Here is a 27,525-nt window from a genome sequence, read left to right on the forward strand (position 1 = left end):
TATGGTAAGGTTAAATTATTTTTTCTTCTTCACAATACATGTATCAGTAGCACATTGCACAATCTTTGCATAATTTGATTTACAATCCCTTATAATAAAGTTAACAATTTATTGACACAATCTTTGACGGAGGGAAAGGCGGAATTAATTATTCCGTTTGGTGTCTGTTTCATTATTAAGTTGACCGGAACTTGTTTACTTAAATATTATTGTGCAAAATATATTCCTTATCTAAAATATATTTTGAAACTGATTACTTATTCTTTATGAAGTAAAAATAAAGTTAAAAAAACAAAAACAACATTTATACTTAACAATAGGTTTAATTAAGTTCTTTATGTCCAGCGCCAAATACTGCTTTCGGAGCGATAACGTGTAAAAGGAACTTCCTCCAAGATGGATTCCAATGAGCGACGTGTAATGAGAGTCGTAATGATGCTGAGGTTGACAGTGTTTATCGCATTTGTTTTTCAAGTGAATGGACAAGGTGTAGGTGTTAGGAATGTTCCAACTGTCTCATATAAACAACAAGACATGAAATTACAAGACGGCAAGCTGGGACAACCTGTTGTTCATCATCAACAGGGACTCGACCCTGGAAAAGAGAATATGCAACAGAAGCATGGAGCAGGTGGAACAGGGAGACAGCTTGGTGCTGGGAAACCAGCAGCTTTCAGACTTTCAGAGAGCAGGGAATGTGCAGATGATATTGTTAAGCACTGTAACCCTAAAATATACAAAAATAATTTCGCCATTCTGGATTGCTTACAGAATGACATTAAGGTACCTGCATCTTTGCATTATCTAAATTTGTTTTAATATGTTGACGGTGCGACCGTTGGGGCGAGCGCATTTTTCACTTAATTTTAAGATCCGCCTCTTCAAACCGCACGAGACATTTGCAACGTCTAAACTGTGACGTCACATGACGTCGTATGTTAGCTGCATTTCCATAAACGAAGTTTGAAAAAGTGCTAAAATTTTAACAAAAAACGTTTAATCTACTATCTGTTTGCAATATCCATTAAATTAAGGTGAGTTTATTTTTTGTGAATTTTTAGTTGTTGTTAGCGCGCGAACGAAGTTAGCAGCGAGAACAAGAAGCGATGCATTGTGGGTCCAGAATTACTGCGGAAAAAAATTCTATTGAATGAATGTGCAGTAGTCTAAATTTTCTCTTCGCCGAGGTGTTGTCGTTAGAGCTCGCAGTGACGAGCTTTGCCGCACTTTGTGCCGCTCACTGCACTCGCTATGAGTATAGAAGACAGTAATAAACATATGTTGACGGTGCGACCGTTAGGGCGAGGGCAGATGATTTACATCATCTGTTCAAACTGCACGTGTCAATTTGGTACGTCTAGACTCTGAGGTCACATGACGTTGTATGTAAGTTGCAAAAACAAATCTTAGCCTGAACAGCGTTAGTTTTTATGAAGAATGTTTAATGTACTGTTTTTTCTGCAATATCCATTTAATAAATCAATGTAATTTTATTTTTTGTTGAACTATTCAACTTTTGTTGCTACCGTGAGAACGTAGTTTGCGGCGAGATGCAATTTGCAAAGCATTATGGGACCACAGGTTAATGCAGAAAAAAATTCGTTGAAATCAATGTGCACAGTTTGAACTTTCTCTTCGCCCAGGCATTGCTTTAAGAGCTTGCAGTGATGAGCGATGCTTTGCGCCACTTGCTGCGCTCGTTATAACGTAACAATAATAGCATATGGTGACTACAAGGATAAAAAATGTCAGTGTAAAATATAACTTTTTTTTCGGGGGGGGGGCTACAATTCCTGGTGCAGGAATTAGTAACTCCCGCAAAAATCTTGGCTCAAATCATAATTTTGTGAATATACATGTATTTCATTTGCATTTCATACCTGAACTCAAAAAAATGTAGCCATGCAGACTATAATATATAAATTAATCCAAATCAACTGTCAACCATATTTACTGACCTGATTTATTTATTTTGGAATATCTGGTTAGAATTTGGGAAGGGATCTTTTAACTAGATATTGGAATCTCTTGTTTGTCAACTTTGCAACTTGAATATGTCCACCTTGTTTACTGACCTTCAGGCTTATTTTTTTTTTCTTTGGGACATCAAGATTAGAATTGGGGAATGGATCTTGTAACTGAAAATTAGAATCCATAATTTTAAGCATAAGCATTATTTTTGTATGAATTTTGTTTACTTTGAATGCATTGATTAAGTGATCCATACAAAAACAATTGTATATCTACACCAATATTTACTTTATCAAACCTAATCTTAATTTCAAGTAAGTCTCAGGAAATCAAGTGAGACATGTCATGCCAAGGACAAAAATAAACATGCTGCTGTATTTTAATCTGCGAATATTGAATAGAGGGTTAGGTTGTGATCATGAATATATTCTCTCTTATTTGAAGGAAGTTTAACTCAAGAGCAGTTTAATGTTTATTTTGCCAGAAGTCACCCTCAGTAAAACAAGAAATTTTGCACCATTATGGGGAGGTCTACATTATTGCAGCTATAAAATGTATTTATCTATAAATTGTGCAGTACCCTAGGTATGGTGTGCAGTATCCAGTAGTTCACACAGCAGACTTGTAATAGTGTAACATTGTTTTTATTAAATCAAGTGAACTTTTCCAGATGCATGTCAGACATGTCAAAAATTTGAAGCCTGGCCATCTTACAAGTCACTTGGCCACTGATTGATCAAAATTAGAAAGTCCTGTCGTCAGACTAAGCTTCAATGTTTCACAATTTTGAGAGATGGAAATGAGCATTTAATTACATGTCTAGGATGACAAAGTTCTCTGTAATTAATTGATGATTTTCTTGAGGAAATATTTTTTAATGCACTTAACTTATTTTCTTACTTGCATCAAAATTTTGCAAAATTACAGACCATATCATTTTAAGTTTGTTCAATTTGTGGGGTCAAAATAGGGGATCAATGTTGAAAAAACATTTCAAGAACAAATGTTCATAGTTAGTCATATTAGTATTATTATAAATATTCTCATGTAGTGTAGATTTAAATTTGTGAAAATTTTGGTCCCAGAGGTTTGGGTGAGGCTTAGTACAATTGAGGATCAAAGTTTATGTAGGTATATAAAGGAAACATCTTTAAAATTCTAATTCTTAAGATCTGAGCAGGGTCATAGTTAGTCATTTTAAATTGGCAGCATATGTCAATGTAGTGTAGATGCAGATATGTTTAATTTTTGGCCCCAGAGGGTTGGGCCACCATATGCGGTTTTATACAGAAAGTATATAATTTCTGCAAGAAGACCAAGGTTACAGTTTGAAACTTTACATCAAGCTTCAATAAACTGTAATTCTCAGATCTGACAAATTGCACGTTGTCCTTGAACCCAATCAATGTTTTTTGTATATATATTGTCACTCATTGTAGACAGTGAAAAAAAATAATAGTTTATAATTAAAATTAGACCTCCATTTTTTCAATGACAGTAATGTTTTTGCAAGAATGATGCTGCTATTTTATAGTCTTGTACACCTTACCCGAACTATGACATAGATCCTTGTGGTGATTCAGATTCTTTTTTTTTTCAGATAATATGAGTCTTAACAAAATACTTGTATTGAATTGTACTGCTTTTGTAATAATTTCTGTGGCAAACTTTGATGATATCATCATGTTCTTGAGTGTAATGAAAACACCTAAATAATTTATTTTACCAGCAGCTTTTGTGAAACTTTTACTGCTTTAAAGTAATAGTGAGTATTTCATCTTCATTTAGGATATGTAAACCATAGTACCTAGTACCCACCCCCTCCAAACTAAGAGCTTTGTAGTTTTTTTTTTATGGATAATTTCTTTGTGTAGTGAGGTAATGAATGAAGTTTTAAGGGTTGTATATAAAATTACTAAATTTTTATTACAAAGACTGCAAGAAAAGTAATTTTTTTTTTGACAGAAGATCTACAGTAAAACACACTTATAATGAAGTGCCAGAAATGAACAATTTTGATAAATTATTAATGAAACTTAGCTTCTATCATGTATATGTTTCATTTTCGTATATTTTCAGATAATGGAAGATTTATCAGAAGTGTGTCAGCATGTAAGTAATCTACACAGTTTAGATGAATACAGATATCTTTTGACATGTAGATAAACTTTCAGACTTGTCGAAATTCGTCGGCCCTGTTGGCAGGGCCGGTAAAAATTTGTCTGGACTGATAACTTTTAAGAAAATGTCAGTCCAAATGACCGTTTGAAAAAATCGAGCATGTCGCAAATTTTAAAAAGGTCGGGATTGGGATGCGCAACTGAAGGTCACAAACACAGAAAAGATGGTCGTGTGCGCGGCGTAGTGACAATGGTAATTTTAAATTGGTACAGGAAAGACATAAAATATGTTTGTCTCTTATTAAAGACACTCTATCCTAAGAAAGAAACTTGTGAGATAAGTGAAGGCTGTTGAAAATAATAAAGGGCATTTTGGTGGTGTTTTTCCTTTCTCAGCATCAAAATAAGGTACATGTATCTGATCTGACAAACCTTCGTCCGGTCCGACAGAACATTTGACTTTGTCAGACCAAATGTCTGACAGTGATTTCAAAATTTCGATAAGTCTGAACTTTGATTTTGAACATTAAAAAAATGTTTCAGTCTTTTCACTTTTCAGTTTATATGGAAATACAAACTAAATTTAACACGAGATGACAGGTTTGACTATGCAGCTGGAGAGGTGTGTAAGCAGGAACTGAGTCAGGTATACATCAATAAATGTGGGTATTTTAGTGAACATTACTGTTAAAGAATGATAGGTGCATAAATTATTGGAAATGTGAAAGAGAACTGAGAGAGTACAATGGGTATTGAGATCACTTGGTCTAATATTTATGAAAGCATATTACATAGCCCTATGCATTTAGCTTACAAATAGATTATGTTTCTAATACCATTATCAAATTTATTGCTAGGTGTACCATAGTGTACCATAGATAACATTGAATTGTAATGATTATTGGTAATTCTTGTCTCTGTTCAACAGAAATTTAGTATCTAATTAATTGACAGTGGTAGACAACAATCTTCTATAGACTTTCTCTTTGTTTTTAGCTCACCTGAGCTAAAAGCTCAAGTGAGCTTTTCTGATCACCTGTTGTCCGTCGTCCGTCCCTCTGTCCGTCTTTCTGTCCATCCGTCTGTAAACTTTTCACATTTTCAACTTCTTCTCAAAAACCACTGGGCCAATTTTAACCAAACTTGGTACAAAGTATCCGTGGGTGAAGGGGAGTGTAAATTGTTAAAATAAAGGGCCAAGTCCCCTTACAAGAAAAGACAAAAATATGATGAGTTCATTAAATAAAAAATCTTCTACTCAAGAACCACTGGGCCAGAAAAGCTGAAACTTATGTGGAAGCATCCTGGGGTAGTGTAGAATCTAAATTGTTCAAATCATGACCCCCAGGGGTAGGGCGGGGCCACAATAGGGAATCCAAGTTTTTCATTGAAATATACAAGAAAAATCTTTAAAAATCCTCTTCTCAAGAACCACTGGGCCAGAAAAGCTGAAACTTATTTGGAAGCATCCTGGGGTAGTGTAGATTCTAAATTGTTCAAATCATGACCCCCGAATGTAGAGCAGGGCCACAATAGGGAATCCAAGTTTTACATTGAAATATATAGGAAAAATCTTAAAAATCTTCTTCTCAAGAACCAGTGGGCCAGAAAAGCTGAAACTTATATTGAAGCATCCTGGGGTAGTGTAAATTCTAAATTGTTCAAATCATGACCCCTGGGGGTAGGGCGTGGCCACAATAGGGAATCCAAGTTATACATTGAAATATGTAGGAAAAATCTTCAAAAATCTTCTTTTCAAGAACCACTGGGCCAGAAAAGCTGAAACTTATGTGGAAGCATCCTGGGGTAGAGTAAATTCTTAATTGTTCAAATCATGACCCCCGAGGGTAGGGGTCTCAATAGGGAATCCAATTTTTACATTGAAATATATAAGAAAAATCTTTAAAAATTTTCTTCTCAAGAACAACTGGGCCAGAAAAACTGAAACTTATGTGGAAGCATTCCGGGGTAGTGTAGGTTCTAAATTGTTCAAATCATGAGCCCTGGGGGAAGGGCGGGGCCACAATAGGGAATCCAAGTTTTACATTGAAATATATAAGAAAAATCTTTAAAAATCTTCTTTACAAGAACCACTGGACCAGAAAAGCTGAAACTTATTTGGAAGCATCCTGGGGTAGTGTAGAATCTAAATTGGTCAAATCATGACCCCCGGGGGTAGGGCGGGGCCACAATAGGTATAGGGGGGAAATCTGGTAAAGAACAGCATGGCCAAAGTTACTCAGGTGAGCGATGTGGCCCATGGGCCTCTTGTTATAAAGCATATACATTATACAAAAACCAGAAGTTCTTTTATTTTAAACAAGATGAGAACAATAATTCCATTTCATTTTAGAATAAAGAATGTTCACAGCTGGAGAAAGGCAAGGGACTGATTATACCTTGCCTGGTGGACAACATTGTAAACATCACAGGAAACTGTCGGACATACCTGGAGAAAATGGCCCGGATTGTGTTCAGTGACTATAGACTGATTTTCCATTTCGTTGACCAGTGTAATGCAGATATTCAGCAGTTTGGCTGTGGACGAGTCGCTCCATTGGATGAAAATGTAAGGAATGGACAGAGATGGTTATTTGTAGGATGATAAGGAAGTACTGATACTACCTTGATTTCAGAATTCTTTACATTGTATTTTGCCGATCTTCAGAAATTCACTTTTGCTTATATGTTGAATTAAAGGGTCTCTAATATAAACTACCAAAATTTTTGTTGGGTTCAAGGTATCAAAAAATTTTTTTATTTATGATATGGGATTGAACTCAGGATGTGTTGCTATTTGTATATATCAATGGGACTGACAAAAAGTATTTCAAAACATCCAAGGGTTTGAATAACTTGTATCAAAGATGATATATGTATTCACAGTGTGGTTATTTGGCACTTTGGGATTTTACCGACCTACTGTATATATTTGAATGTTTATGTCCCTTAGACGAATAAAATCAAAATTTTTAAATCTTTGGGTTTTTTTTTTAAGGATGTTCATTCTCAAGGAAAAACACTAGAATGTTTAGCAGACAAGATTGGTGATTTACATGATGGCTGTCGGAAACAGTTGTTGAGAGTGGCAGAACTACAGGCGGATGACTACCACTTGGATCGCCAGTTGTACTACGCCTGTCGTGAGGATAGAGAACATCTGTGTGCAGATGTACCTGCAGGAGGAGGGAAAATATACGAATGTCTTTTTAAACACAAGTTCGATAACACAATGTCAGCAAAGGTATCCTTTTAAGTTTAAAATTTCTTTTTATACAATTTATCACTGGTAGTTACTTTTGTCTTCTGCTTACAACCCCCTTTAGTTCCAATGCACAAACTTCTGAATTTTTAGCTCACCTGAGCCAAAGGCTCAAGTGAGCTTTTCTGATCACATTTTGTCCGCCGTCCGTCTGTCCGTCCGTCCGTCCGTCTGTCTGTCTGTCCGTCTGTCCGTCTGTAAACTTTTCACATTTTCGACTTCTTCTCAAGAACCACTGGGCCAAATTCAACCAAACTTGCCACAAAGTATCCTTGGATGAAGAGGATTCAAGTTTGTTCAAATGAAGGGCCACACCCTCTTTCAAGGGGAGATAATTAGGAATTAGTGAAAAATTAATGGCATCATTTAAAAATCTTCTTCTCAAGAACCACTGGGCCAGGAAAGATGAAACTTATATGGAAACATCTGCAGGTAGTGTAGATTCAAATTTGTTCAAATCATGACCCCCGGGGGTAGGGTGGGGCCACAATGGGAGATCAAAAATTTACATAGAAATATATAGGAAAATATCTTTAAAAATCTTCTTCTTAAGAACAGCAAAGCCATGATTGGTCATATTTATATGGAAGCATCCTCAGGTAGTGTAGATTCAAGTTTCTTCAAATCATGACCCCCAGGGATAGGATGGGGCCACAATGGGAGATCAAAAATTTACATAGAAATATATAGGAAAATATCTTTAAAAATCTTCTTCTTAAGAACAGCAAAGCCATGATTGGTCATATTTATATGGAAGCATCCTCAGGTAGTGTAGATTCAAGTTTGTTCAAGTCAAGACACCCCCCCCCCCCCCCCAGGGATAGGATGGGGCCACAATGGGGGATCAAAGTTTTTCATAAAGTATATAGAAAAAAACTTGAAAAATCTTCTCAAGATCAGCAAAGCCATGATTGGTCATATTTATATAGAAGCATCCTCAGGTAGTGTAGATTCAAGTTTGTTCAAGTCATGACCCCCCCCCCCCCCCCCCCAGGGATAGGATGGGGCCACAATGGGGGATCAAGATTTTTCATAAAAGTATATAGAAAAAACTTGAAAAATCTTCTTCTCAAGATCAGCAAAGCAGTGATTGGTCATATTTATATGGAAGCATCCTCAGGTAGTGTAGATTCAAGTTTCTTCAAATCATGACCCCTGGAGGTAGGGTGGGGCTACAATGGGTGATCAAAGTTAACAGAAGAATATTTACGAAAAACTCTCTTTCCCAAGAACAGAAAAGCCATGATTAGTCAAATTGATATGGAGGCATCCTTGGGTAGTGTAGAATGAAATTTGTTCAAATGAGGGCCCCTGGGGGTAGGGTGGGGCCACAATGGGGGATCAAATGAATATATGGGAACAAATCTTCTGCTCAAGAACAGCAAAGCCATTTGTTATATTGATATGAAAGCATCATCAGGTAGTTTAAAATTCAAACCACCCCCGTTAAACTTTTCAATACTGAACTGATTTTTGCTTTTTTTTTCCTAGCCAATGTGCTCAGGTGAGCGATGTGGCCCATGGGCCTCTTGTTTTATTTTTAATAATCTGAAGAATTGAAAGGACAGTATTTTTTCCAAGAAATTAAAAATCTCAAAATCAAATCTTGTAAATTAATTAAAAAATACCTTTGTGTATGATTGCTGATTGCAGTGTAAAGAGATGTTAACGGTGAGACAGCAACTCATTGCCCAGGACGTCAAAGTGGAAAAGACATTCTACAGTGCCTGTCGCCGTGACATGAAAGAGCACCATTGTTTTAAGAAAGACACAGAGGAAGGGGGTGACTTTCGCAGAGCCAATATTTTACTGTGTTTGGAAAATGCTATAAAAACAGGTATACATGTTTTTTTTTTGCAATATTATTATTTGAAAAAAATTCATCTTAAGTGGAAAACGTCATTACAAAGAGCATATGAAACAGTCATAGGATAACCAGAATATCCAAGAAGTCATTTGGTGTGCTCTACTGTTCTTTCCTCCTTGGCATTCTCGAAAAATTCCTGTTTTAAACTATAATATGTGCTCTTAGTATTTCCTGGTTTCATTTATTTAAAAATCATTAATATGTTTTGCAAAAGAATTAGACGTCGATTTACTTTGATATAGAGAAACAAATAAGTCCAGAATGCCAAGCAGAGATGGCTGAACTTCGACAGGAATTGATGGAGGATTACTCGATTAGTCCTGAGATTTTAACAGACTGTAAAACGGAGATAATGGAGTCGTGTGACAAGGGCCTAGAAAGGGGAGGCAAGACTATTCACTGCCTGATGGATCTGGCTAGGCCAGCCAGGGATCAACGATCATACAAACAGCAAAAAACAATGTCGGCAAAATGTCGCAGAGCGGTAGGTCTGATTTCTGTTTGTTCTTAAGGGTGCAACGATAAACCGTTTGATGGTATATCGCGGTATATTTTTCCACGGTTCAATTCCTGATACGCTAAACTGATATCGCGGTTCAGTTCAATCGGTCCAGAATTATCCGTTTTGACCATTTTATTTCCTTCTTTACTATTTCAAAATGGCTTCTGTGCAAAACGTGAGGTCGCCGATAACGCATTTACGTCATTTAAACTTATCTCCAGCATCTTACAGACCTCAGATTTAACACGGAGAAGGACTTGATGTGATTATAAGTTAAAGATGTTAAGACAAATGATAAACCCTTTAGATCTAAACGTATTCTTTGGTAATACACAATATTCCATCGCGTGTGTATTTTGATGAAAATTTGATGAAAATTCACTGTCTTGTTGACTAAAACGTATTAACACGAGAAATATGACAATTGGGTTTTTTACGTTAATTAAAGGAATAAAAGAATGAATGTCTTCCTTTTTCATTCCATTTTAAAATGGAGATTATTAGGGAGATTATTAGGAAAGGTCCCCGTAGTTCCCTGTAAATGTTCATCATTGGTTTAGAATGTTGTCACAACTCAAAAGATCTACATAACAATCCAATTCAAGTTAACAAAATGTTATTTTAATTATTATTATTAAAAAATACAAACATTTTGTATAAACCTGTCAAGTTTTAAAAAAAATATGATGACAAACTTGAAAGACTTTTTAACCTTGTCATGTATCGTGATACGTATCGTATCATGAACTGAATACCATGATACGTATCGTATCGTGAGGTTAGTGTATCGTTGCACCCCTATTTGTTCTCCTTGAAGAATTTGTGTTATTTCCTTTGCAACAAATGTAATGTTTAGATGTAGAGTCAAATCTTGTTATCACAGACTCAATGGGACCAAAAAAATGCTGCTAAATATCAGAGGATTAATATGTTTATAGCGAAGTGTCAGGGACAAAAAGTTTGATTCGTTATAAATGTTATTTGTTATATCCATTAAGTTCAAAATGCATTTGAAACCTTGGGGAATGAAAATCAATTCACTGTAAGTTTGAAATTGTTATACATGTACTGCAAATCACTTTTAATTTTGAGAACTTTATGTTCGCTTTATTATGCGAGACTGAATGCTGCGTAAATTTTATTCTCACATATATTTTTATTATAATTAAAGATTATATACAACATGAAAATTTTGTCTCGCTTATAAACCCTAAATATACGCTCTTTCAAAAATAAGGTGTTGCAAAAATTTGGTGATTTACAGTAAACATTTTCGCAACTGTGTTTTCTGTACATACTTGTAGTACATGTAGAGGAAAAAGTAGTAGATACTTCCATCTCACTTCCACATAAATATTGATGTTTGAAATACTGAGGTTATTCTCAAATAACAAAACTGATTAAGTACATGTTATATCAAAATTTAGGTGCTCCACAATGAACAAAAATTGAGTACTTTCCAACATAATTTTTGAAATGGATGTATTTACCACATTGGTAGGGGATGGTTAAATGAACACATCTGTAAATTATGATGTTACTCAATTTTAGTTCAAAAATAAAATTATTAAAAAAGCAGGGTCCTGAGTTGTCAGTTTTTGATTATTTCTGTTCTGAATCAATATGTAAATGGACATAGAGGCTTCATTGGAGTCCTCAGAAATGTTGAAAAATATCACTGTAACAGTTGTGCATTTAAATGTTTAATATTCTTTGAAGTGAATCTGTATGATGAATAAACAAACAGCCGATTTTGTATGTATTTTCTTCAGCTGGAGGCATTAATTCAGGAGGCTGATCCCGCCAGTGATTATAGAATGGACAGGGTGTTACAAAAAGCGTGTGAACCTGTCGTACAAGTTGGGTGTAAACATGTTCAACCAGGAGATGCGAGGTTAGTATTTATATTTAATCCAGAAGACTCCAGAACTTTCAAATATCGATACAGTTGTACCATAGGTAAGTTACTGCAGCAAAGTTTAAATTAGCTCTTATTATAAGTTTGTGACTTTCATGCACTTGCAAGTACACTGTAAATTGTTATTCATTTATCAAAACCCAAAGTGTTACAGTTTTTTGTATTTTACCTACTTGCATGTATACAAGTACATGTACCTGGTTGTACTAATTTTGCACTATGAGAACTTTTTAAATTTTCAAATTATCTATAGGGCTGGGACGATACAACTTTTTCTATATATCGATATGTTTCACAATATTTGAGGCACATTACGATATGTATCACGATATGTTGAATTGGTTATAAAATTTTTTTTTGTATTGAAATGAACGAAATATTTCTTCACAAATAAGAAAAATTTATTCAAAGAAGTTGTATATCTGTTGTAAAACAAAATAATCTTACCCAAGTGGTATTAATTATTATGTATTTCATATTTATATATTTAGCATATTTATTTTATATATTTAACCCAAAATGTTAAGTAAGCAAAGAAAAACATAAGTCAAAATTTTTTTGTGATATTTCAATATTTCTTCACATGTATCGATATGCGTATCATCCTCACATTGAATCGATATCTCAATATATCGTCCCAGCCCTAATTATCTACAGACACCACAATATCATTTTGTGAGTTCAGTGCTCACAGTACCTCTAGTTTTACAATGATGACGATTTCAGTTTGGCATGATGTTGACGATGTTTGGGCTTTACCTTGTAGAGTGATCAGCTGTTTGATGGACCACCTGGACTCGGAGATCATGAATGACGAGTGTGAGGAGAGACTGATGGAAATACAGTACTTTGTGGCCAGAGACTTTAGGTAAACTCACTGTTAGGTACATGTCGGGTTAAATTAAATGTTCAATATTGAAAGAAACTCAACTCCACATGAAGTTTAATTTTCTCATTAAAATAGGTCCCAGTTTCTAATTTTATTTTACTGATTGATTTAAAGTAAAATCTGAAAAAAAAAATTTATTGAAACTTGATACAGATTAATAAAGGAGTTTGATTTTGAATGTTTTGTCAATCCTATTAATTTAATTTATCTAAATGTATATCTTATTAATGCTAACATAACCATTCTATCTAAAGTTTCATGTCCTTCACATAAGTACATGCACTTTAGAGAGTTTGTGATATAACCTTTTTTATAAGATGCATTATGGACAGATTTTTTGTTCTTTTTATTATTTGCAACAAAAATATCTAGTAACCAATTTCAGATATCAGCTGGTAAAGAAGTTAATTTCGATTAATGATAAGTGCACTATAAGTAAATTAAAAAAAGAAGAAATTCTTAATGTTTGAATATAATTGTGATCTTTATATGAGTTTTGTCAGCTCTTCAGCATCTCTATGTTTTTAACGTGGATAGTAGCCTTCCTCAGTTACATTACCTGTTAGCTTATTACATTACCAGCCATTGTAAGAGATTTATAGTTTTGTACGTGTATCATTGGTTCTGATCTCTCCATGTAGAATAGGAAAACTTTTGCTTGCTTCGATGATTTCACAGTTCACAATTCTTACTGCCTTCTTTAGACTAAAATCAGAGCTTTGTTTGAATATAATATTTTTTAAGTTTGATTTTTTTCTTCTGCTTTTTGTTTTTTGTTTTTTTACAAAGTCTAATTTTATTCTTTTTTTTTTGTTTAACTTCTAATATTCTAATTTCTATTTTATTTTCTTGCCCATAGTTAGCATATATTCACCCACTTGAAAAATTTCCACAGTAATAATATATGTAGTTTAACTTGTAGAAGAGGAATGCAAAGAAGCAACAACTTCTTTCCATTCTTCCTGAGCCACTGCATATACAAAACACTTAACCGCTATAATTTATAATCTTGTTCTGTTATCTCAAAAAATCATTCGTGTTATTCATTCTATATTCAGAATATTCTAACATCCTTTCTAAACAATGTAAGCATATGTGCTTTCAATGCTTCTAGAACATACCCAGTAACAATGTGTTGATACACAAGACAAAAAAAAAACAACCTGTAGCTCTATTTTCTGCCATTGTACTCTCAATACATTTCTGAATAATGCAATCATAAGCCAGGTGTTAGCCTATTGAATTAGGACATATTCACAATATTTTCATATAAACAAGTGATCAATAACTGCAGCAAGTGTAATTGATATCTGATTTGAAGACTCGCAAGCTGTTCTGATCAATTTGTTTGCCTCAGTGGTCAGATTTCCAACGTGAGCACTGGGAATTGAAACAATTTTGTTTGTTTCCCTAGAGTTGTTGCACGCCAAGACTAATACTGCCACAATTTAGTGAATTTCCACATCACTTTTGATGCAGGTCCATGATTAATAATTTATTTTTCTGCATGAGGAATATACATTGATTTCTTTTTCTCAATTTTTTTTTTGTTAAATTCGTGTGAAGTATTCATTGTTTTGAAGTATTCTGCTCACGTTAATATTTACTCACATGAAATTCTATTATTCTACACAGATCATGTATTGATTTAGTCACTTAAACTTTTAACAAGAAGAAAGATTAAAAAAAAAAACCCACAAATCACAGAGGAAAGATAATGCACACACATAAAAAAATAATAACAGTTCTAGCATTTTACTTCATTTCCAGAATATTTTGCTGATATTTTCATTGATTACAATCTTTGCACTTTTATGCTTGAACAATTTTAAAATAAGTTCAGAAATAGTGTACAAATTAAAGTGTTTTACAATACCAATTGTTGTAAACATCCCATGTAAATATTTGATAAAGTAGTAGAACTGGTATATCCGAGAAGTTTCAGCCAATTTACTAATCTCCAAGAAAAAGTTGTTGAAGTGATATGGTAATAATTAAATTCAGGAAATGATTGAATAGTTAAGATTGAATAGTTAATTTTTAATGCCATGGATTAAATATCTCAGCCCGGCCATGTGTTTCCAGGCTTGACCCAGCTCTGTACAAGAAATGTCATAAGGATGCCCAGAAATTATGCTCTGCCCCCGAGGACTGGGCCAATCCGCAGTCAATGACCCCTGATATGGGACCCCTAGTATTGCCCTGTCTTTATCGCCACATGAAGCAACAAGATGAGGGGCCAAAGGTGAGGTGCCACCATGTAACAATTGTACAGTGTGCTGTGCAGTTCTGACATCATAGCAATTCATAACACTCTTTGAAAACATTGAAAAACATATGTTAAAAGCTGCATGATAGTTTTCAGAATGTATAGTATCGGAATGTTGATATGATATTGACGGATGAATAAAAAAAAATTGAAAAAAAAATGTTTTAAATGGATTTCCAATCAGTGAGCTGAATTGTCATTGTAAACCAAATTTGGGAGGAAAAAAAAAACAAAACTAACAATACATGAATTTATGAAATTGCTTTGGTGTCATGCTGTTCAGATGTCACTGTACTAGAAACTGCATCTCTCTTTGCTGGATAGCAGGGTCTGATCCTATTTTTACTGTTGGGTATGTTGCTTTACCAACCTGTGTCCTCTAACAGCAGTTGATGTTCTTTTCAACCATTACAAAGCTCTTTCATGCAAGTTACTACCGTCAAAATTGTTTAAGCTTAAATTTGACTTCTAAAACTCTTAATACTGACAGAATAAGAATCTTTTCAATATAAGACCTCTTGTTTAACATTTAAAAGTCTATAAAAGAAAGTTTTAAAAAGTTATGCTGTTAGGAAAACCGGGGACTTTGTGTATTTTTATCCAGGCACAAAAAATGAGCTTAGTACTTCTATGCTTCTGGAAATAATTGAAATAAGATTCTTATGATATTTAAAATTTGGCTTTTTTGTTGTCTTTAAAAAATTTTTTTCTTTAAAATTGAGGACATTAGAATTACTTGAAATTCCAGATAATTGTTATAAAAATAAATCTTGAACATCCTGAGCTTTGGACCATTTAGAATATGTATCTATATGTGTATTAAACCTATTTGGTCTTTGAGTCTAGTGGAATTAAATGTACATGCATGATAGAAATTGCACCATTGTCTTGATCTCCTGACCCCTTTGCATATGCACTTTTGCTTTGATATATATTTGCTTCCTTAGCTGCTTGCATGCTTTAACTAACTAACGTAAACTACAACATCACAAATGGTTCACCACAGAGACAGTGTTACAGAGGAAGTCATTTTCAAGGTCAGATAATGCAAATCTAGGATGTTTTACCCTTCAGATTGGACCAACAGTTATTCAAAAAATGTCGCCGCCCTGCCAGGGAGCTGTGTGGAATCAAGGGCGACTGGCTCGAGAGTCGACACAAAGATGACAAGAAACCAGCATATGTCGTCGCATGTTTGTTCAGAAATTTTAAGCAAGAAAAAGAAAAGAAAGGGAGAAAGGGGGATCCAGCTAATGCAGAGAAAGGGGTACAGGTCATTGTTTATTGTTCTCAACTTGTAGCTTCAGCGTGTTTTAGTTCTAATCCAAATCAAATCTCATTCTGAAGATCTAATTCTTAAACAGGGATCTGATAGTAATGCTTATTAATTCTTTTCTGAGGAGTGCCAACAAAATTGTGTGTGCTGTTTTAGAATTACATATGCATCACCTTGTGATTCTGAGTGAGGGAATTTCTGTGATAAGAGGCATACACTGTAGAATTTTTTGGACAGGTGTATATAACAGGTCTTCTAGTATGTGTTTGCAAAAGTTGAAAAAGAGGTTGAAATATACTCAGCACTAAGTATTAACTAAAGTTGAAAGAAAGCTTCAAAATGATCCTTCTAAAAAATGTTGATGCTTAATTAATCTGGCATTTCAGGCTGCTTCAAGTAAAAAAAAATTATGTAATAAATGTGCTGTTTGTTCTATCTGCTAGTACTTGAGTAAAAGAAGCAGGTATTTATTGGGGATTTTGAACAAGCAAGGACATCTACACTGCTTCTAAATATGGTGTTTTTAATTGGTTTAGAGTAATTTTTTTTCCAGCTTAGTCTTACCTAACAAAATTGGTCTTTCTATCCCCTTATGTGATCGTCAAGGTTGTATTTTTGTCGTTTATATTGCTGCATGGTGGGGGACAAGTTTGAAAATGCATGCTTTGTTTAGATGTGGATTTATATTGCAGTTGAAATTGTTTTTAAAAGATGAATGTTGCACACAAACCTCAGCTTTTATATGTACATGTATGTGATGGTTGATAAAATTTGTTCATTATTCATTTTGTCAATGTTTTAATCATACTTAAACAAAGAATAAAGATGCTTTATTTGGTAGAAATTTTATCCTTTGTTTTGCTCCCCTGTTAACATGATCAAGCTTTCATCATCTAATCATTCAGCATGTGTAATTAAAAAAAAAAATACTAATGATTTTTCAAATTAATTTATAGAGAAAAATTTGTCTATATTGCTGTCAGTATATTAATCTAATGAGATTTAGAGAACATTTCTGAATTGTATAAAAAGTTCTAACTGTAAGATTGTGTAGAAACGCAGTTCTTATACTCATTATAAATTAATGACACAGGTATCCAAACAGTGCAAGAATGAGATCAAGAGAGTAATGAAACAGCGAGCCCAGCGAGTTCAACTGAAGCCTGAGATCGAGCAAGCTTGTCTCAGAGATCTCGGAATGCATTGCTCTGAATCTGATGATCCAGGAGCAAACCAGGTACAGATGTACTTAGGAAATATAAAGTTGTTTTTTTTTTAAATTGTGCTGTAATTGAGGAAATAGCCTAGTTTGTTGGTTGTAAACTTTTGTGGATTGCTGATATGCCAGTTTCATTTCAAGGTAATTTAGTGGGTTCCTATTTGAAACAAGAACATTTTTTCTTTTGATTCATTCATCAACTGTTTACATGTTTCAGTAAGGGATATCCTTAAAATATGTGACATATAAATACCCACACAATTTTATCCCATTGTATTGTGGAAATTAAGATTCACAACAATCTAGTGAATAGGCATATTTAAAGCAGATGTCTTTTTTTAATCATTTGTGTAAAAGAAAAAAAATGAATTTTCCTTATATAATCAACACATAAACAATTTAGACATTCATCTGAAGAAACACATGAAATTCTGTGTATGAGTTGTTTATATGTTTGTTGATTTATTCATTAGGAAATCTCGTGTTTACAAGAACATTATGACCAGTTAGACCCTGAATGTCAGGATGTCATAGGAAACTTCACAGAGGATGAAGATGAAATGCCGGAGCTGGATATCATTCTGATGAAAGCCTGTACCCCCATGATCAACAAATTCTGTGATGCGGTAGGTATACAGTGTCATACTAATCAGACCTTATTTCTTTAAAATAAATATTTATTTTAAATGGGATGCATAAGGCCTGTATATACAGTCAAACCTCATTATCTCGAACTCAATGGGACCGAGAAAAAAACTTTGAGATATCCGAGGATTCAAGAAATCCAGGGTAAAATATTCAAAGAATAAGGGGTTGGGACTTCAAAATCACTACAATATAACTATGGTATTCTAGATATCTGCGTTCGAGATGCCTAAGTTCAGCTGTATATTGCAAAGATGTTTTTCTATTGAATTTTCAAATCTCCAGTTTTCATCTCTTCATTTAAGAAATTAACAGATAATGATTTTTTTCATAAAGAGTATTTATGTATGCTGAAAGGTAAATGTTAAAAAAATACTTTTTGAATATTTCAATTGCTTCATTTTAAAAGATGTGTAGTGTTTTGTAGATGTTAAATAAAGTTTGGTGATCCTGTATATCAAGTATTGATGGATGTACATCAAACTTTTCCAAAAAAATAGGTTAAAAATCGATCCAGTGATACCTGGTGTTTGTTTTTATTCAACAGGATGAAGAAGTAGATGGAGATGACACAGATGATATCATGGAATGTCTGATAGAAAACAAAAACAGAAAAGATATGAATGAGAAATGTCGAGCGGGCATCGAGCATCACCAACTGGTCAGTCCATTCTGCTTTTCTCTGTTCCTGTTGTATTTTGTTATAATGACTTCAGTAATATTCAATTTACATATAGTAATTGAAAACATATGGTTGAAATCATCAGTAGCAATTGAAAGAATTACTTAATTTTTAAAAATGTTACAAAATACTGGTATGTACTTGGAATCATCATTGTTGTTTGGGGACCAATGTTTGTGGATTTTGTGGGTCAGTCACCCTTACCCACAAATTTACATCCCCGCAAGCAATAACTGTCAATGTGTTGGTTCATTGAATCTCCATGAATTTACATTGTACATCCTTACGAACTAGTAAAATTTTCATTACCTAAGAACATTGACCCCCCCCCCAAATTAAAATGATTTTACAGTGCATTTGTAACAAATTTTGTTCCATAAATACATTTTACTATTGTAAAATGATAAAGCTAGGTTTACCTCTTATGTAGCAGTGGTAGATTTCAATATGCTTATAATTTATAAATTTTACTGTTTTTTTCCCGATTTAGATATCAATGAAGAATTTCAGATTTGATCACAAGTTCAAGGAAGCTTGCAAGCACTCAGTTTCAAAGTTCTGCAAAAACAGGAAAACAAAGTAGGGCACTAGATTTTCTATTTCATTTATATATATGTTCACGTTTATTCAATTAAACAATGTCTTCAGTGCAATATTGAAAGTAGTATTTTGCATGAAACAAAGTCCTGGATACGCACCTGTAAATAATGTTTGTTTTCTCTTGTCAGAAATGAAGTGATTTCCTGTCTCAGCGAGCATGTTAGGAATGACACCTTGTTGGATGAGAAGCAGCGAATTGAAAGAGTTTGCAGAAAACAGCTTCGTGTGGAAGTCTTAGAGAGGGTAAGAAATATCAAACCTACATGTAATGCTTAATTTACATATGAACAATGTTATATTGATGCTTTTGTATGGTCACGAAACTGAAACCTAAATTCTTCTTAACAACAAAGGCTGTAATTTATTAAATAAAATTGTAAGCATCTTTATGAAGTGCTGATTAAATCAACTATTCTGCAGATCAAGACTAAGACAATTATGAAGGGAAGCTTTGATTCAAATATTTGTTATAAATTATGATCTACATATAATATGTACATGTAGGTAAAATCCTTTAAAGAGGAGCAACAAAGCTACACACTACAGTTATATGTCATATTGGAATACAATTATGGTGAAGATGCTAAATTAAATTTTTACTCAACTTGATGTGGGACCATGGAGTTTTTTTTTCAGTAAGAGCAAGTTGTCGGGTGAGAGATGTGGCCCATGGGCCTCTAGTGAAGCAGATACTTATTGCAGTTAGCACCACTCTTTGAATCTATGATATCTATGATAATGTGTATAAATGAGACTCTGTCTCTGTCTACAGGGTGAAGATATCCACTTGGATCGTAAACTTGAGGAAGCCTGCCATGATGACATTAAGCAAAAATGTCAGGGTGTAGACTCAGGAAATGCAAAGGTACGTTTAGCTTTGTTTTCATAATTTATGATTTCAGTTAGTATTTTTAAGGGAAAACATCTTTTTTGGTTCAAGTTTTCAAACGAATAGAGACATCTTTATTCACTGAGGGAGGTTATGGCATTCACTCTAAGTTTCTCGGTATTAGTAAAATTGGAAAACATTTCAAAAGTACATTTCTTTGAAAGTTACATGCATATACATTTTGTACCACTCTAAGAACTACACATATTTTTAGAAAGTACATGTATGTGTATTTTTTTAATGGTGATGGTGAGGTCACATGAAAGTACATGTAAAGGGTAAGGGTAATTTCTAAAATAATTCTCATTAGTTCAGACTAGTTTTGAAATTCCTAAACTAACAAAAAAGGTTGTAAATCATTGTCATAGAAAGAAAAGAACTGCTTTGTGTAAACATATATTATATATTAAATGTGTTGCTTGAACAATATGAAGACATTAAATTATACCTTTTCTATTTAAAATTAGTTGTAAGCATCATGCTCTCTTTATATGAATTTTACGTTCAGGAAGATTCAAAAAACACTTGCTGCTTTTGTAATTTGCTACTCTGAAAAAATTAAATCCTATGGAGTTATTTCAGATTATGAAAATATTTTTATTCCAGATGATAGAATGCCTTAAGAGTCATCAGAAAATGCTGTCCCCTAAGTGTCATAAGGTTCTATTTAAGAGAGAGGTATGTATCATATCATTCACATAAAGTGTAAAAATACTGATATTTTCTGTCAACAAAAATATGTGCATGACATTGTTCAGTTTTAAATAACAAAGCAATTTTATGATTTGTCAGAAAGAAGAAGCTGTACTTGGTGATTATAAAGTACATTCAGTGTGCAAGAGAATGATCAAGGTGAGAGGGTTTTGAGTATGTATATGTAAAACCTGCCAAATATAAGGCTTTAAATCTAATTAGAGAATTTTTTATTGTTTGGTAAATACTAAGCCTTATGCATACTTGGATATTACTTTTCCATTTCAACTCTGGCAGCTGTAGTTTTGATAAGTCAGTCTGGTCTGTTTCACTCTTTAATGTTTGGTAGATGAACTCTAGCTTAATGCTCCAAAAGTATGTGACAGATTTTGTTGGGGGCATATTTGTGAAATCTGTTTTTTTTTTAATAAGAGGTACTTGTAGCTATAAGAACGCAAAACTAAGACATGCTGATGAATTTTCTGGTCATAGATATGAAAGGTGATAACAGTGTACAAGCAATCATATAGATTCAATAATTTGCTGATAGCTATAATCTAAATTACAGATGTTTTGTAATGAGGATGATATGGAGGAAGATGAAATTCTGCCCTGTCTAAAGAAGAACAAAGATAGGCCTGAATTCGATGAGAAGTGCCATCAGCTCATTGTGAAGCGAGAAATAGCAGAAAATAAGGGTTTGTTTCAAAATAATACCATTGCATCGAACAGAAATAAGTACTGGTTAAATACATGAAACAATCTACATGTACCCCGGTATATTTAAAGTCTTCTCAAGCTAACTGTATATATTAAAATCTTTATGTTCTTCAATTACAAGAGGGAGAGGGGGAGAGAAGCCAAATGAAATATTTGGTAGATAAGAAACACAAATCCATTAAAATGTTGTTTTTTTTTTCATAGATTATAGATTAAATCCAGAACTACAGAAGAAATGCCGTCTAGACATTCCTAAATTCTGTTCTGATATTCTCAAAACTCAGAAGAATGATAATGAACTTCAGGGCAAGATTGTTACATGCCTGAGGAAAAAATTTGCGGTGAAGGTATGAGACATTATGTCACTGTAACGGAGAATAACATAGAGAATGAGGGAAAATATTTTTGGTTTTCAGAAACCAATGTATTACATGATAGCTTCAAAGTTAATATTATTTGATATTTAAAAATTTAATGGTGATGCAGATTCAGCATTTCAAATGTATCGATCTTTATGTTATAGAAGTGGAATTAAGATCTGAGAATGACAGTTATTGATTGATTGATTGATTGATTTGCAGAGACTGTCCAGAGAATGTAACTTGGTCATTAGAGACATTATCAAAGATTCCGCTCACAATTACATGGAAGATGCAGTTCTGGCTTCAGCATGTGAAGGAGAGGTAAACAAAATTAAACAATAGGAAAGGAAATAAGTTCATTATTTCCAATTCCTAAGGTAGAAGGATTTCTGGATAGTTGAGTAATACGGTATATACTCGCCTATAAGTCGGTTGTATTTTTAAGCTTAAATTAGAGGGATTGAACTGCTAAAATTCCAATCTATTTATAACTTGCATATAAGACAGATAAAGAGTTTTGGACCAAAGTTTAACTCCCAAAAAACTGACTTATAGGCGAGTACATGTATTTATGGTAATTACATAAAATCTCAAAATTCTTTGCTAAACGAGATGTGACAAAATTAATGAGGTACAGATTGCTGCATGGTGGCTTAGTTTATGGTGCATTCATATAAACGATTATTTGCATATCTCAGTAGACAGTGTTTTTCATTGGTGTGGGTCTTCTTTTACAGATCATTAAATATTGTGGGGATGAACATGAGATGGCAATGAAGGGAAGGAACTCTGAAAGCAGAAATAAAGTAGAAATGGTGCAAGTCCAGGACGGCAGTGGAAAAGTGGTGGAATGTCTGAAGCAAAAATTCCTTAATCGTATCATCACTAATACTGTTTGCAAACAGGTAAAGATTTACTTGTACTTGTATTTCTTTCAAGTTTCAATCAAGTTATTCAATGAATTTTTGGACTTCAATGAGAAATTGAGGGTAATACATGCAATGCTATAACAGGGTTGTTTATATTTGTGGAATTTTTTTTAGGGAATTAGAAATATTCAAAAGATTTGATAAGTGTATTTGCAGTATTACAGAAAATTTCTTGGTTACACAGTTATGGATATGTACTGTAAATGGACTTCAATTTAGTGCAATCTTTCTTATTAACTGATTAGTATAATCTTAAATTGGCATTTCTATATGCATTTGTTTTAATCATATATTACTGTGTAATTGCATTAGCGGACAAAAAGCAGTGCTAAAATGTGACTATTCCTAAATTAAGTACATTTTCAGTATCCCTAAGCAAGTTGAATAATTACAGGAAATTGAGAGAGTGATTCAGGAATCACAGATTGATATTAATGTGGACCCACTGCTTCACATGACTTGTCAGCGTGACCTTCAGAAGTTCTGTGGTGACCTTGAACCTGGCGAAGGACATCGTAAGTATAAGAATAAAACACTTAAGTACTGATAATGCATGACAGTTCAGAAACTGGTGGTTAACAGTGGTTTTAGTAGATTCTCCCAACCACAGTAGCATTTCAAACATGGTTGACATCCTTCTGAAAATTATTTTCTGAGCTAATTGTCATTTTTACTTCCAGGAATGGCATGTTTGCTAGCAGAGCTTGAGGATCATCCAAAACAAATTTCTGAGAAATGTTTAAAAGAATTGGAGAAGAGGAAACTGTTATGGGAGTTGGCAGCTCAGGTTTGTACTACTATGTATAACTGATACTGAAGGAAATGGATAAGGGTTTGGTTCATTAAGAATTTAAGTGTCATTAATCTACTAGTGGTGCTTACTGTGATTATTTTGAACTGTTTTTTTGTTGTCATTTGAAATTGACCTACCCAAAATATCATAGAGGTTCAAAGTCTGACACACTCTGATACAGTTAATCAATTCTAAACATTGTGAATGGATTAAAATTCTACTTCCCAGCCAAATTTTATCTCTTCAATTTATGGCCAACAGTAAAGGATATATTGATTTACCTTTCATAACAACATATTCCAATATGAATATAATTTGTACGTTATATTGTGGAAAGTGTTGATCATTTAAGATCGTCTATTATGTGACTGAATTTAGTCAGTATGAAGAATGACTACCCGGTAGGCTAAAGTCCAGTAATAATTGGTTACTTTTCACTTGATTAAATGTGATGTCATTCAGCAGTAATTATTGGTCTTGCATTTCCATTTTGGTGCCAAGAAAGGTTTATTGACCCTCTGATAAGAGAAATAACTCCTACTAGAAAAAATGACCATTATTCCTTTGTCAAATTGTCATGTTCAAGTCCTTTTCTGTCAAAATTTGCCTTGCAAGGTATGCTGAAAATGTGAGCATTCTACAGTCAAACCTTGTTATTCTCGAACTAAGTGGGATCCAGAAAAAAAAAACTATCTGATGGTTTGAGATATCAAAGTTAAAATATATAAAGAAAAAAGCAGTTGGGACTTTTCCATCACTTCAATATATCCATGGTTTTCGAGATATCGAAGTTCAAAACTGTAATTATAAATAAGATTAGCATATTTTATATGAGTGAACAGAGACTAATGAAACCTTTAATGATTAAATATGTACATTTATTTCTCAGGGTAAACCAATCGAGGGCTTTCATGATGTCTACCAACAGATTGTGGCCTCCCCTTCCAAGAACTATCTCCTGTTTGTCATATGTAGTATTATAGGTGTGTTTTTCCTTGTGGGTATTACCTGCGGGAGGGTCAGCAAGCGAGTAGCCAAACAGAACAAAATGAAATAAACAAACACATTCCACTACATGCAGCTTCCAGAGGGCAGAGACCAAGTCAGGCGATTTATGAAAATATAATAGAGGTTCATAAATTTTAACTTTTTGTTTGAATGAGTTCTCTACATTCAATTGCAGTCAATTTATACATACATGTAAGTACGTAAGCCATTATATGTTATGTAGTAATGTATCAAAGACAGATTCTAATATCTTCGGTCTTGTATTTAGGTCTTGTCTTATATTAGAAATTTTTTTTTTTTCTAATATGCTCAAAAAAAAAGTCTCCTTATAAAAACAGAATGTATTTTTTGTTTAAATCAAATTTATACTTTTAAATTAAAATGATTTCTCTATTTTACTTTATGGTAGACTGTTTAGAAGTTGCTCATATCTGTGATTCATGTAACATTTTACATACAAATGTATTAAGACATTAATACGATTGTCCAGTGGATTCATAGAGATTATTTGCATTTCCAATTTATTGTAAATATTTTTTCGGTGTGAAAGATTTGATTATGTGTCATATATGATGTGATGATATGATTGTTGATGAATGTTAATACATGTAATGTGTTTCATAAAATGTATCCCCATGTATGTCTAAAGGTGGAGATTCGTCACTAACCTAAAAGTACCATGAAAATAGTTTTAACCAAAAATTTGTGTGGAATGTAGCAGAAAGTTTTGATTTACATGTATATGATCTTGGGGTTGTTTTTATTATTTTTGATGACTAAGGAAAAAAAATTATTTGAATTTGTGATTAGTCGCAGTTTATATTGCTTTAATATATATAAAGTAGAAATCAGATATAAAATGTATAATGCTCTTACATGCCAGTTAAAGAGTCAAATTTTAACATGGTTTTTTAATGTGCATAATCAGTGAAGCCTTGATGTAAATTAGTCCGCAAATGATGCAAGGCTCTGTTCACATGTTGTGAAATACTCAAGATTCTACAGAGAGAAAGAAATACACGAGACATATGGTATAAAATGAAAGTGTGTGCAAGCAAAGACCAGCTGTAGGGAGATAGTCATCTAGCATTAATGCATGTATGTGTCTTGTGAATACTTGTCATAAAATATTCTCCACAATCAGATAATCAGAAATGTCCAAACAATTGTTCATTTGTATTCTTAATTTTCTTTGCAATTTAAATCTTCATCAGGTGAATATTTTGGTTAATTATCCTGATTTGGACATTTTCTGTGTTTCTGTTTTTTGAAATACACCGGTAATGATGTGTATGAGTTACCTGCATGTTTGTATGCTAGATGCCTTATTTGAAAAGTATAATATTGTCTTTTTTTTTGTTGAATTGGATCATTTGAAGTTGTAATTCTTTTCACAACCAAAAAATTCTTAGTAGAACTGAAAAACATGACAGTAAAGATATAAAATAAAACAAGAACTAAAGTATATTTCTTCTCATGCTGAATAAAAAATCTATAGTAAATTAGGCCTATAGTTTGCTGAAGTGTTAGGTATGTTGCCGTACCTTGTTTTTGTGGGTTTGTTTCCATTCCCGTAGCATGTGAACAAAATTGTCTTGGTGCTTTAACCTGTTTGCATCCGAATGATTGATGTCAACTTTTATGACTAAATCACACAGTGAACATAATCATATGTTGTACGTTAAGAACATGTAATATAAAAACTTATTTTTGTGCCCTTTCATCTAGCAGATCAGATAAATCTCTGCAGGGAAAACAATTTTTTTTTTCCTTGTACGAGTTGGATTGATGGTGCATTATACATGTATGAACATTTCAAATGTTGCCCAAATAGACTGTGTTAAATGTATAATACAGTGAAAGTACTTGTTATTTATTTTGTATATTGTTGCTAGAGTACATTTTATATTTAAAAGTAGCTTTAATATTGTCTCTTATTACATTGCATCTTTTATTTTTCTATTGAATTTATACATACAGTGTATATTTCCCTTTGTTTGAAAGTTGAAAAATTGTAAGTTCAAGGTCAAGATTTTGGAATATTTGTATCAATCAGTGATTAAAAAAGACTTGTTTTAAAACATCATTAAGACATAGTTCGAAATAGCAATAAAGCTGTTGATTGTTGAAAAAGGCTGGTTTAAACAGAGAACTATAATTTTTGATGTACAAATCATGAGAAATTGAAATAACAAAGTGCAAATATATGAAATTCATTTCATTCTGTAGCGTTCCTAGTCATACAAGTGTGAAAATCATGTAGATGAATAGCCTTCCATGAAAATCATGTACAAGTAAACAATTAATTTCATAATAAATTCCAAATACTAGTACATGTGCTTGCTTTTAACCACTACTTCAAAACCATGAAGTGGCATTTCCTATTTAAACGACTGTGTTAACATATACATATTTTAAGGGTTTGTGGTTCCTGTTCAAGTTTTGTATTTCTGGTGTTTGTTCTTCTGTTTTGTTTATTACAAAGTATGCATTGATGATTTGTTTTATGGAAACAGAGAAGAGTTTTTAAGATCTTTTTTTTCCCTCTCTGTTAAACGGTACATACTTTATCAAATATTAATCATTAAAAATACTGGTTGAGGTTTCTACCTACACTTACACAGATTTCTATTTTTGTCGTGTCTGTATCATGTATTTCAAAAAGTTAAGTAAAAAAAAAAGAGAGAGAAAATTGAATGTTAATGTCCTACATCATGGCTTTATGTTTGTTTCATGTAAAATTAACTATTTCAGACATAGTTAATTGTTTTGATTGTGAATTATATTAAATATATATATACTGAATAAATTAATGATAAGTTTATCAGTATTATTTCTGTTGTGTTTCCCTCTACCATTGTGGATAAGAGCATGAAATGAAGGAACCTCTAAAAATAATAAAGGGGGGGAT

The 27,525-nt window shown here is 33.2% G+C and overlaps 1 protein-coding gene across 2 annotated transcripts; it reads left to right on the forward strand.

Annotated features, from left to right (window-relative positions):
* Positions 1 to 396: 396 nt before the first annotated feature.
* Positions 397 to 27,438, forward strand: LOC133172156 (Golgi apparatus protein 1-like). Of its 2 annotated transcripts, none has more exons than XM_061306993.1 (25): positions 397 to 783; positions 4,051 to 4,083; positions 4,651 to 4,737; positions 6,445 to 6,660; positions 7,090 to 7,335; positions 9,007 to 9,190; positions 9,463 to 9,704; positions 11,495 to 11,616; positions 12,407 to 12,508; positions 14,615 to 14,774; positions 17,168 to 17,311; positions 17,767 to 17,919; positions 18,486 to 18,599; positions 19,111 to 19,199; positions 19,349 to 19,463; positions 19,993 to 20,085; positions 20,716 to 20,787; positions 20,902 to 20,961; positions 21,371 to 21,500; positions 21,727 to 21,869; positions 22,104 to 22,205; positions 22,622 to 22,789; positions 23,208 to 23,328; positions 23,494 to 23,600; positions 24,496 to 27,438. In XM_061306993.1, the coding sequence occupies exons 1-25, from the start codon at positions 397 to 399 to the stop codon at positions 24,661 to 24,663; spliced, it is 3,558 nt and encodes a 1,185-aa protein (XP_061162977.1). In that variant the 3' UTR covers positions 24,664 to 27,438. The 2 variants fall into 2 exon arrangements, with proteins under 2 accessions (XP_061162977.1, XP_061162976.1); XM_061306992.1 differs by lacking the exon at positions 14,615 to 14,774 and adding an exon at positions 15,873 to 16,065.
* The last annotated feature ends 87 nt before the right edge of the window (positions 27,439 to 27,525 follow it).

The sequence above is a fragment of the Saccostrea echinata genome, unplaced genomic scaffold (genome assembly GCF_033153115.1).
Source record: "Saccostrea echinata isolate AGI-Se365-2 ecotype Australia unplaced genomic scaffold, CSIRO_AGI_Sech_v1 ptg000054l, whole genome shotgun sequence".
Taxonomy (NCBI): domain Eukaryota; kingdom Metazoa; phylum Mollusca; class Bivalvia; order Ostreida; family Ostreidae; genus Saccostrea; species Saccostrea echinata.